The sequence below is a fragment of the Colletotrichum fioriniae genome, assembly GCF_027942845.1.
Source record: "Colletotrichum fioriniae strain IMI 355084 chromosome Unknown scaffold_4, whole genome shotgun sequence".
Lineage (NCBI taxonomy): Eukaryota > Fungi > Ascomycota > Sordariomycetes > Glomerellales > Glomerellaceae > Colletotrichum > Colletotrichum fioriniae.
This window is the reverse complement of record NW_027076840.1, coordinates 2,063,543-2,076,038: the sequence shown is the minus strand read 5'-3', so window position 1 is coordinate 2,076,038 and position 12,496 is coordinate 2,063,543. Positions and strand designations below refer to the sequence as shown.

At 53.5% G+C, this 12,496-nt stretch overlaps 3 protein-coding genes across 3 annotated transcripts; 2 read left to right on the top strand and 1 right to left on the bottom strand.

The window, feature by feature from the left end:
* Positions 1–1,677: 1,677 nt before the first annotated feature.
* Positions 1,678–2,794, top strand: N0V96_004400 (uncharacterized protein; the record flags this gene model as incomplete). Its single annotated transcript, XM_053188467.2, has 2 exons — positions 1,678–1,813; positions 1,890–2,794. 2 exons carry the CDS (start codon positions 1,678–1,680, stop codon positions 2,792–2,794), a joined length of 1,041 nt encoding a protein of 346 aa, XP_053054429.2.
* A 1,174-nt stretch (positions 2,795–3,968) lies between these two features.
* N0V96_004399 (uncharacterized protein) lies at positions 3,969–5,617 on the top strand (the record flags this gene model as incomplete). Its single annotated transcript, XM_053188466.2, has 4 exons — positions 3,969–4,116; positions 4,255–4,457; positions 4,538–4,592; positions 4,731–5,617. 4 exons carry the CDS (start codon positions 3,969–3,971, stop codon positions 5,615–5,617), a joined length of 1,293 nt encoding a protein of 430 aa, XP_053054428.2.
* A 370-nt stretch (positions 5,618–5,987) lies between these two features.
* On the bottom strand, positions 5,988–8,055 carry N0V96_004398 (uncharacterized protein; the record flags this gene model as incomplete). The annotated part of the gene is made up of 4 exons (XM_065757106.1): positions 5,988–6,148; positions 6,289–6,903; positions 7,043–7,856; positions 7,984–8,055. 4 exons carry the CDS (start codon positions 8,053–8,055, stop codon positions 5,988–5,990), a joined length of 1,662 nt encoding a protein of 553 aa, XP_065614319.1.
* Positions 8,056–12,496: the final 4,441 nt, after the last annotated feature.

The window sequence follows — 12,496 nt, the reverse complement described above, 5'->3', positions numbered from 1 at the left end:
TTTTGGTTGATTATTTTATTTGGACGACAGAATGTGTCTGTTATTTTGTTTTCTTGTTTTACTTTGCATCCGAAGAGATGTAGGCGCGCAGCGCACAGTTTGATACCAGTAGAGTTTCTCTACTTTTTTGCATGATATTCCCCCCCATCCCCAAAGACAATTCGCTGAGACTAGATTCTCCAGCGCTGGGTTTTGTTAGGAGCGTTTCATTCACCAGGCTTGGGTGTTTGCATTGTTTCTTGTGTACTAGCTGTAAGATGATAATGATAAGATGTCTATAACGATGGAAATTCAATTGCCTTGCACTTCGGCGATATACCCGAATGAAGTTACTTGTACTTGAGGGCACGATGTGAGCTGGTGTGAGAGAGCGTAGCCGATGTAATGCGGTTATGGGCGGAATTTTGTGTACGTGTGCATTGATCAGGTACCCATGAAGCTATCGTGGCGACATGCATTTCTGCGTGCGTGCAGGTAAGCGTCAGTTGCTTCTAGCCGATGTCAACGACGTTCTATCCACTTCTGTCCAAATCCGGTCAAGAGCATTCTCTACCATCACCATTGGTATTTATTTTCCGTTTCTACTTGCTGATTCGAGGTTTTTGACAGATGAAGGGAACTGCGGGATATCCCGATTCAAACTTTCACATTTCGGCGCATTCGCCGTCCTGAAGACGATGCTGACAGAATGTGATCTGCCCATTGAGACATGAGAAAGCATCCGGATATTATCTTTCCTCAAAGATCAGCATCTCCAATTACTTGAGGACATTGGATCACTTGATAGCGCCTGCCACTGTGACAATTTGTTCCGCTGTTCTTTTCTTGTCAAGATGAGGGCTGGCTTATCAGCAAGCTCCGGTGACATTTCGCGACTAGTTAGTTTACTTAACTGCCCAGATAAGAAGGTGGGGGCGTTCCCGCGCTGATCGCAGTCGGCGCGTTCCGGTTTTGCTTCCCCTCAACAACTCGGACCGGTCCGGCGGTCTCCATTTCACCCGATGACCGGCCATTGCCCGCTTCACGCATCAGAGGTTGAACAGCGGCGGTCACTTTGTCCGACTGATCGTGTCCGGGTTGCCTTAAGCCAGAGCTCTTGTTGTTAGGTCTGCTGCCTCCTAGGAGTTGTCTTTTGCAAGTAATACTCAGAGCCAAGTTGTCGTCAAGGAGAGCGTGCGAACATTAGGTAAAGTGCCATGGAGGAACGTCGCGACGACAAAAAAGGGTTGGGCACAGAGAAACAAACTGGACTCAACCCTGCGATGCCTCATCGGTCCTCAAGCGAGCACGCAAGCATCGCACCTTTTCCCGAAGCCCCTCAACTCGCGCTCCAGCCCCCAAAGACCATCTTGGACACAAGTAAGTTTGAGCCAACTCATGCTTTTCGGTCTTAAAAGCCCTTCGAACGAGCTCTAAGGAGACCTAATAGACGATGAGCTCCACGACGACGATATCGAATACCCCGAGGGCGGATTCCAGGCCTGGATGGTGGTGGTCGGTGCGTGGTGCGCCATGATCCCGCCGATGGGCATCCTCAACACAATTTCCGTGCTCCAAGGCTGGCTGCTACAGAACGAGCTCAAAGGCGTACCTGAAAGCAAGGCGGGATGGATATTCTCTTGCTATGCCTTTTTCATCACGGCTTGCGGAGCACAAGTTGGTCGGTATTCCCCCGGGATGTCAGTAGCCCAATGGAGACTGACGATGGAGCCACCCACAGGACCAGTATTCGACGCATTTGATATCAGGGTGCTCCTCATTCCAGGCTCGATTGGCATGATTGCTTCAATGATCTTCCTCAGTCTATCGACAGGTAAACCCCCAACACCAGCCTCCCACCAATTATACCATGGTCCGCATCATAACTGACCCAAAGACTACGTCTCCAGAATTCTACCAAATGCTCCTCTCCTTCGGCGTCTGCGGCGGCATCAGCGCCGCCTTCCTCTTCAACCCAGCCCTCTCCGCCATAGGTCACTGGTTCTGCGAGCGCCGCGCCTTCGCGACAGGCGTAGCCTGCACGGCCGGCGGCCTCGGCGGCATCGGCTTCTCCCTCATCATCCAGTACCTCGCGCCCCGCATCGGCTTCCCCTGGGCCATGCGCATCATCGCCTTCCTATCGACGGGCAGCCTGGTCGTCACAAACATTTTCCTCCGGAAACGCCTCCCGCCCAAACGTAAAGCCAAGGCCCTGATCGACTTCCGTCTCCTGCGCGACCTCAAGTTCGGCGTCGCCGTGGTGGCCATCTTCTTTGTCGAGTTTGCCGTCTTTATACCCTACACGTACATATCGTCCTACGCCATTGAAAAGGGACTCGGCCTGCAGAAATCTTTCCTCCTCAACGTCCTGCTCAACGCCGGCGCGATACCGGGCCGGATGTTACCGGGTTACATTGCCGACCGCGTGGGCGCCTTCAACACCATGTGCGTCACGTCCCTCTGCTGCGGCGTCTTGATTCTGGGGCTGTGGCTCGCCGCCGGCGACGTGGATGCAAAGATCATGTCCTTTACCACGCTGTTTGGCTTCTGGTCCGGGGCTGCGATCAGCTTGTCGCCGGTGTGCATCTCCCGCGTCTGCAAGATTGAGGATTATGGCAAGTCGACGGGCATGGCGTATTTTATTGCGAGCTTTGGTGCGCTGGTGGGTATTCCCTTGGCGGGATTCCTGCTGAAGACGGGGACTGAGCCGTATCGGAACTTGATCATTTTCGCGGGGGCGACGTACATGGTTGCATTTTTTGCTTTTTGTGGTGCCAGGGGCATCGCGGGCGGGTGGAAACCAGCGTTATTCTAGAGGAGGAATAGCAGCCCGTGGATGACCTCCAACGACCGGAAAGCCCATTGGTGAGAAGAAGCATCTCAGCAAGCGATTGACAGGAGAGGATGCTGATCAACTCGCGGTTTTCTAACGATCCATACATATACACACGCCATTAGTATTACTACCTAATTACGCTATATAGAGTATGTTCACGAAGGCATACAACGAAAAGCAAAAGAAATAGTAGCAGTGAGAGGATCAGTAGTCGCAGCAGTGTTCGCAGTACTTAGAACATAAAGGAGCTCAGTTACATTACCCACTTGCTAGCATACCGCGTCAAGAGAGAATCTCATGCTTAAGTCTTTATTATTTGTCGTCGCATCCTCATAATAATAATTGTGTCTACCTAGTCAAGCTGATGAATTCTTCGTCGGCCGAAGTGCGGGAATGCCAGACCCCACCAACCGGAGATGAGATTCCTTTTCACCTCGCGCACCAAGCCTGCAATCTTCCAAGTGGGATTGAACATGATTGGAATGACGGTATCGAAGACTGATTGCGGCTTTCTGCTTGGCGAGAAACTCGTTTCACCGGATAGCTCAATTCACCTTCACAACTTCACTACCTTGTGGTAACAAGCGGACCAGGGAGTGCTCGTGTGGTGGGAACGGACCATGGACCAACACTGTGCTGGGTCCCTAACCTCCTCAGACCCCTCATGCTGCATTCTAACCCCTTGGAACGTGCCCACTGTATTGCCCGGTTGTTCGTAGATGTTGGAGTGGAAACAACCTGCGAACAATTCTGAGATTGACTCTGAATGATATGCATCTAAGATGTGTATGCAGTAAAACGGGCTTGTCTTGTGTACTTCAATCTTGCACCACCACTAACACCCGTTCATGATCACTCAGCCAGCGCTAAGCTATAATTCACACACTAGCACGGCTTATCCCAAGTTGGAAGAGGAGGTCATGGCTGCCTAATCATGATTGACAACTCTCAATGTCCAATCAAACATCACGTAGTCAACCTCACCAATCTTCGACAATACGATGACCCTTCATTGCGATTTTATTTAAAAAAAGGTTCCGTCTGATAGATCGAGTCAACACTGAAATACCTTGTTTGTCGGTCCATTGTGCAAATCAAAGAACTCCTCATCTTTCAAGAACGGATTTCAGTCTCTCGAATCTTGTATTACACCATGGCAGACAGTGCGCCCAGAGAAGCCGAGCCGGAGCGGCGCGAGGCTCTCGACATTCTCGATGCCAAAGCCTCTCGATTGGTAGAGCTCATTAAGAAGAGCAAGCACTTTATTGCCTTCACCGGCGCAGGAATTTCTACCTCGGCAGGTGAGTTATAGATCCCCCGTTCTGAGATCCAAGTCGCGAATTCCGAATCGACCGCCCTGCCCTTAGCTGCGTTGGTCACATCATACGTCACCCTCTCGGCAGTCGGAAATATATAGAGCTGAACAATAGCAACTTCAGGAATCCCCGACTTTCGCGGACCTGAAGGTGCCTGGACACTCAGAGCCCAGGGAAGGCAGAGAACGGGCAAGGCGACGAGCACGCTCCAGGCCATCCCTACTAAGACGCACATGGCGCTCGTTGAGCTGCAGGACCGCGGCGTCTTGAAGTATCTTGTTAGTCAAAACTGCGATGGCTTGCACCGTAAGAGCGGGATTCTACCAGTAAGTCTTTGGGTTACCATTGCTGGGATTAGGGAGAGTTGGTCCGATAGTGGCTTACGCTGTATTACTCTTTCTTCCAGGAGAAGATCTCCGAGCTTCATGGCAACAGCAACCGCGAGTATTGCAAAGATTGCGGTAAAGAATATTTGCGAGGTAGCATCTTTCCTTTCTTTTATCGTAATCGCTTTCGTCATTTTAGTTGAAATTTGTGACTTCCTCACTTTGCCTCAATTCAAACAGCGTGTCACGACCGATACTGACGAAAACAATCAGACTTCCGCGCCGTAGCAACCTACGAAAAATCGATCCGCGACCACCGCACAGGCCGCAAATGCCCCCTCTGCAACGGCACCCTCCTCGACACAATCATCAACTTTGGCGAGTACCTCCCCGCCGAACCCCTCGCCCTCGCCCGCTCCAACGCCAGAAAAGCAGACCTCTGCCTCGCCCTGGGCTCCTCCCTAACCGTCCCGCCAGCCTGCACGATCCCCGAGACCGTCGGCAAGAAGAAGCGCACAAAGACAAATCCGGCCGGCGGGACGCTCGCGATTTGTAACTTGCAGAGTACGCCGTTGGACCACCTCAGCGAGTCGCTGCGCGTGTGGGCCACGACGGATGATTTGATGGTACGGGTGATGGAGAAGTTGGGGATCCCGATCCCGCGGTTCGTGCTGAGGCGGAGGTTGGTGGTTGAGGATGAGGTGACGGGAGAGGAGAGGTATCAGCTTACGGCGAGGGGCGTCGATGTAGACGGCACGCCTGCGAGCTTTTTGCAGTCTGTGAGAATGCAGGGTAACAGGCGCGTTGCGTGGACTGAGCCGTTCACCATCCCTTTTCGGGGGGAGTTGGTTAGGGAGATAGAGGTCAAGGTGGAGCTGGAGTTTATGGGGCATTATGGTGAGCCTGTTTTGGAGATTGGGATGGAGTATCATGGTGAGGAGAAGCTGGAGAGGATGTATCTGCTCGAGTATGACCCTTCGACTGGGGCGTGGAAGGTCAGTAGACATGACGATGGGGTTCTCGCCGGGCGAGGTGGCACAGCCGAGACAGATGAGGGCATGGAGGATTCGCTGATGATTTCGGCTGAAGATGCGGGTGTGCCCAGCCATATCATCGCCTCGCCTGCGGCCGGTGAGATCATCGACCTCACTTCACCATGAGGTAGTGTGTCTGCCTCGAGAGGACTCTCTTGTCATTGATTGTTACAGCATGAGAAGTCGCTTTCAGCAGCCAAGATTGGGCAGGAAAATAAGTCACAGCATGTCCGTTATGTTGAACGAGTCACCGAAAGGTACATCAGGTACATCTAATGAGCAGCGGATCACAAGTAGCATCCAAGAAAAACAAATATATCATCAACACGGCTGCACGAAGGCAGCCTTTCTCAATTTTTGTAAGGTACGACTATCGCTATGAACACGCGTTACATATCCCATATCCACATTGTGTCGTGTGAACGTTAATTTTCATGAATTACACATTAAACAAAAAGCTCGCTTGAACGTCAATTAAGCATGCGCATGGCTTGGATCAGAGCAGAGCAGCTACCACGACACCAGCAGCTGCGGCCAAGATGCCGGAGCCGAGACGCTCAGCAGCGTTGGTGACCTGGACTGGACCAGCGGTGGTCTTGCTGGGCGACGCGACGGGCGTGGTAGCAGCGGGAGGAGGAGTTCCGGCGGGAGGAGTGCCTGCAGGAGGAGCAGAGGGAGTGCCAGCCGGAGGTGGTGCGGGAGTACCGGCGGGAGGAGTACCAGCGGGAGGGGTACCAGCGGGGGGAGCAGGGTGAGTGCTAGCTGGCGGCGCGGGAGGAGTACCGGCCGGGGAGTACCAACAGGAGGCGCCGGGTGGGTGCTGGCGGGAGGAGCAGGAGGGGTTCCGGCAGGAGGGGTGCCAGCAGGCGGTGGAGGAGGCGGGTTGCTGGGCACGGGGTGCACAGTAGTGAAAGTGTGAGGTACGCTCTCGGTAACAGGGCAGATGGTGGTGGAGACAGGGATAGTCTCAGTAGTAGTGTGAGGACCCTCGGGGGCAGTTAGGGGGGTATCAGGAGGGCACCTGGTGATGGTGTGTACCCTGGTAGTGTAAACCGTGGAAGTCGTCCAGGTCGTTGGTGGAGGAACCGGGTGGGTGGGAACGGGCTTTGTGGACTCCTCGGTAACGGGGCAGATGGTCGTCGAGACGGCGATGGTCTTGGTTGTGGTGACAGGAGTGTGAGGGCAGTTTGTGACGCTGGGAGGGCATTTCGTCACAGTCTCAACGGTCGTGGTATAGACGGTGGAAGTCGTCAGCTTGGTGGTGCTAGTCTTGGTATGAGGAGGTTTCTCGGTCGTCGTGTTCGCGTAGGGGGTGGTGGTGGGAGGAGGAGGAACCCAGGTGGAAGACTTGCTGGGGTGAGAGTGGTGGCTCTTGGTCGTGCTCTCTCCCTTGGTGCTGCTGACGGCAGTCTCTGTGGTGCAATCCTCAGTGGTAGTAGGTGGGGGAGGAGGAGGGACGTGAGTCGTGGGGGGCTTGCTGGAGTGTGAATGATGGCTCTTGGTGCTCACGGTCGTCTCGGTGGTGCAGTCTTCAGTCGTCGTGCTGTGAACCTTGGTGCTGCTGACCGCGGTGGAAGTTGTGCAGTCCTCCGTGGTAGTGGGAGGGGGGAGGGACGTGAGTCGTGGGGGGCTTGCTGGAGTGTGAATGATGGCTCTTGGTGCTCACGGTCGTCTCGGTGGTGCAGTCTTCAGTCGTCGTGCTGTGGCCCTTGGTGCTGCTGACAGCAGTCGAGGAGGTAGTGCAGTCCTCAGTTGATGTAGAGGTGCTGTGGACCTTGGTCGAGCTGACAACAGTGGACAAAGTGGTGCAGTCCTCCGACGAAGTGGTTGTGCTGTGGACTTTGGTGCTGCTGACGGCGGTGGAAGAGGTAGTGCAGTCCTCGGACGAGGTGGAGGTACTGTGCTCCTTGGTCGAGCTGATAGCTGTTGACGACGTAGTGCAGTCCTCGGAGGAGGTGGAGGTGCTGTGAACTTTGGTGCTGCTGACCCAGGTGGACGATGTGCTCGTCTCAGAAGTGACGGGAGTTGTGGACGAGTGCTCCTTGGGTGTGCTCGTAGAAACGACCTCACTGGAAGACCAAGTAGTCTTGGTAGCCTCAGTGGTACTGACGGTGGTCGGAGGAGCGGTAGTGCTGGTAGTCCACGGGGCGGAGGTGCTGGTGGTGGGAGGAACCGTTGTGCTCAGGCTGTAGGTGATGCAGGAGCAGGCAGAGGAGACAGCCTTGACATCTCCAGCACAGTTGTTGAAGTCTGTTGGGATGGCAGCGGCAGCAGTGGTGGTTCCGTGGAGGAACTCAACACAGAACCCTTTGGCCTCCTCGGCGAAGCGCTCGTCAATGAGGTTGCGGTAGCACCCATCGTGTTCCTGTAATGGGTTAGTGGAGAGTTCTCATCAGAGGCATAGTTCATCCCATCAAGCGGCGACTGAAGGAGACGAAATGCGTAGGATGATATGATGTAGTCAAACTAGACAAGGGTACGAGTAGACGTACACAATAGGGGTATTCCCAAGCATTGACGGACGCCAGGGCAATGGCGCCCAGTCCCATGTAAAGGCCGCGCATATTGAATCTTGTTCTTTTTGAAGCGAATGACAGTGACTTTAGAAGTCTACTAGTTGATTGGAGCGAGAGGACGATTTACTCGTAGCGACCGTGGGTAAGGAGAGAAAGAGAAGACACGAACCATACTCTCGGCGCGGCGAAGGGGACTTTATCAGAAGTTAGACGAGGGTGTGGATGGTTGGCGCTTGCTGGTTGCTGGAGGCTACGTCAGGCCACGGCGGAGAGTGATGCATCCATCATCCATCCATCCATCCACCCATCCCACCAGGGCGGGCTGGCTAGCAGAATACGAGCTGAAGCCGCAGCACGGCTCGTGGTTGATCTCTTGGTTGCCTTTTACCCATGTTCCCACCCAGCCATCGCACAAGATGAGGCACCATGTCGATATGCAAGGTAACAGTAGTGCCCTTGCTATCAGGCCGGGCTACATCATGGGCCATGGTATAGCTGCCAGTCAGCAGAAGGTTGCGCCGGTGGTTTGCTAGCGAGCCGGAGGCCACTCACACCACGTAGGGCGAGTTCAAGGTCGACCAGTCACCGGTCAACCATCGGTGATTCTGTCGAATATGGGTACATGGCGTGTGGGCGATGGCGGCGTCCGTCAGCTCGTACCGATGGCTAGTGTGATGTTCTGCCATGACTTGCAAGTCCCAGGAATAAGGCACTGGTAGACGACGGGCGGAACTTGACGGCGAGATATGGTCGCCATGGTGAAGGAAACCTCATGGAAAGAACCGGTCCTGTCAGAGACGGGAGTTACTCTGAATTGGGAGCAGTGCTCGAGAAGTGAAGGGCCCGGTGTTCCAGTGATGATCTCAGAGGGTGGAGATGGCACCAGGAACACGGTGGATAACTTGCTGGAAGAATCTGGAGGATCTTCGACCATGAGGAGAAGCGGAGGTTGTCAAGTTGATAACCCTTGCGTTGCTCCGGTCATTGGGCGGTTGTTTCGACGTTTGTCGACGGCGCATCGGCCGGGTCCACAAGAGGCAGTTGAAAGTGGAGTTGATGGGTGAAGTTTCTTTGTAGGCTTGCAAAGCCTGTTTCTTGTCTCCCGCCGGCCGCCTCCAACGGTGCGGTTCGACGGTGTGGATGGCGTATTACACTACTTCGTAGACGGGTGGACTCGAGGTTGGAATGACAACTCGCGTGGGAAGAAGACAAGCGGGAAAATCCAAAAGGTCCCATCTTCCTTCCTAAGTTTCCCCCCTGCCTAGTGGCTTTCGCTTAGCGTGCTCTAGCCAGGGGTAGCCTAGCCTGTCGGATGACCAAGACGACCGATCGAAGCCAATCAGTGAGAGCCTTGGCCAAATTGGGACGGACATGTGGGGTGTCGCCAGCTCTATCCGGTGGGGCCTCGCTGCCTCGCTGGGCAACTGCCAACTCCAGGAAAAACATCGAGCCTTCCTCGTACAGGAGGGCACAGCTCGGCTAACACGGAAGTCGCCAACTGAGATGTTCTTGCCGTCTATCTAGTGTAAGGTAGGGTAGGTACGTGGTACTTTATCAGGTTTCTTTTTTTTCTAAACAATTCTTCGACACCTTGGGCACTCTACTTGCATCCTGAGAACTTAGGCAAGATCAGTACGTACATTGCATTTATGCAACCTCAGTTAGGTACAATAGATCCTAGCCAGGTCTGTTTTCATTTCTCCAGGCCTTCTTATTCCCCCGCCCGCATTCCTCAACTCAGGTTCAGGTACCTTACTATGCATACCCAGCATGGTATTCAAGCTTCATGCTAGTCATCCTTATACGATGGGACAACTATCACCAGCTTCCAGCCCCTAGGCACCCCTCGTTCACTTGAGAAGTCTCCGTCAGATGGTAGTCGGCCGTTTATTCCACCGCTAATCCCGATCAGGATACGACAAAGGCGCGCTCTCAACTTTCCACTTTGGCCTCACCAAGGTGCTCACGACGCTCTCTCCCCTCCTTTTCTCTCGCTCAACTTACTAAAAAACCGAATTACGGCCATGGCCTAAGAAAAGAAATCAAGCTTGAGGCTTTTTGGCACCCTGGCCGCGCCTAATGCACAATGCTGCACCCCGTCGCCTTACTCGCCCGCCCTTTTCCGTCTTCTCTTCCTTGCAGCTCGCCGCTTGCTAGCTCACTTTTCCCCTCACGCCGCCGCATCATGCGTTGCCATGAGGGTTGCTACCAGACCTGCTGTCTTTTGCTCACTCGACATCCTCATTGGAAAAGATCTTTAACCATAGCGAGATGATGATGCACGCCCATGAGGTAATTTCCCGCGGTTTTCCACCGCTCCATCCCACCACCTTCTACGGACATTACCTATTGCCCAACTACCCATAGACGTACTGCTCACATTCAACCCTTCTCCCCAGACTGTCGGCACTTTACAGCATCATCCCACCATCTCTGGCCTCCAGGCTGCCGGGCGAGGTTCGTCGTCGGCTGCTTTCGCCCGACCAACCACCTGGCTGAGTCACCTTATTGCGGCACAGCGCTGCATCGTCACATCGTCGCTTGACCTGACTCTCACGATGGATACGAGAATCCCCTCACTTCCGGCGAGGGCCGCGGGGTTCCCGCCACTCTGCATCGCATCGCTTCGCTCCAGTGCTAACCGATCTTTGTTGGCCAAAACAAGCTTTTGACCTTCACGCCTGCAGTAAATCGCAGCATTTCGCGCAACGATGTTCACCGCAAGTTAACTGTGCCTTCGATGAAGTTCCACGGCCAGTCAATTCTCTATAAGCTCCGAGTAACAGTCATGTCTTGGAGTTGCATGTATTTCGACATTCGGCTAGCATGCCATAGCGCTAGTCTGGCTGAGATCTGGGGAAGTTGGGCGGCACAACATTCCATCCCATCACCAGTCCCACGACCGAGTCCAAATATGTCGATCAACCCTCACCTAACCCTCGCACGTGCTTTTCGTTCATGGAACTTCCATCGAAATCCCACAATCGGCCGCTGTACCAAGTAGGTGTGTGGTGGCCGAGTACTCTAGTTTACTTCAGCTGGCAGCTTGGCGATCAAGCCAATCCCTTGCACTCGCAGACAGGCGCAACGTTGCTTCATGCTGTGCTGCCACGACGACGCCTGAATGGACTGCGCACAGCCAAGTCCTCCAATGCGAAATCCTGTTAACTCCTGTAGCAAAGCCCCAAGTTGACATGTATATCTTGTCGACTGCATGGGTCTGGGTCCTTGACTGAGACTTCTTCATGGACGCGCCCAGCGTTGCTTTCTTGTTCGGTTCTTGGCTTCTTCGATCCCTCGGACCCGCCGGTAAACACGAGGTGCAGCTAGGAAACGCTTCCTTCGCATCCATATTGCAGCCTATCCTTCGGGTGCCTCGGCTTTCTCAACTCAACTGTGCAACTTGCTTCTTCTCGAAGATACAGTAAACGAGTCTCGAATCAGATCATGATGCTAGGCTCGTCTCGTGACGTCAAGTCACCCATGTTGCACCCGATCACGGTCCACTACACTAAATCGCCTCGGCCCCGCGGGGCTCCCTCCGTGAGTGCCAAGCGGGCCAAGACTAAGAGGCCCCGAAGTCTTCGACTGCTTAGCCTCTGGCGATTGACCACTCACGACACGACAATCCAGTAACGCAAAACGCGCTGCCATTAGTAGTGCCTCCCGAGTGTTTGGCTCTACTTCATTAGCTGAACGACGATGTATGCACCTGGATTTGTTGATTGGATTTCGTCTTAGTTAACTAAGACGTTGTTAGCCCCCTTTTGAGTTATCGACAGCCAAAATCTCGTATCTACAGCCTCCAGCTATGATTTAAGAGAGTCAACTAAAGATGGCTGCTAGTGAAAGGGAGAGACCTGACAAGTGGTGCAGGCAAGCCAAGAATAGATTGACAGCTTCAAAGCCCAGTTTCGACTTATGCTTCCAGCCCACTTGCAACCGTTGTCGAGGCAAAAGTTGGGTTTTGCTGCAGATGCTACACAACCATGAATATAGCAACAATATTCATAATCCAAGATGAAACTATTCTTAGGTCATGATAAGCTGAAAACTACTCCCAGTGCTCCGATTTCTGGATCCAGATTTATCGCGTTGAATAAGTAGAAGAAGTCATTCAAGAGTTCCCTCCACAATTACAACTCACCGCGACCAATTGGCTCGAATAGGTAACTAAATACGCAAAAGACAATGGCTCAATTCTAGTTGGCTGGATGAGTGATGCAAGTTCGTCTTTGTTATGTGGCCATAGCCTGACTGGCCGGCGGGAGAGGGGGGAAAGGACAATTCAGGCTTTTTTGGCACCACATTCTCAGCAAACATGTCGCACCTCAAGAATTGTGTAGACAGTGGACAGCTTCCATGCGGCCCCTGTTCCAGGGCTGACGAAATAAACTGTCTGATGCTAGCTTCTAGGTAAATACAGTGAGTGGCAGAGTGGGTGATGAAGTAATATGCCGGCTAACACATGAGCAACTCCCTTTCCAAT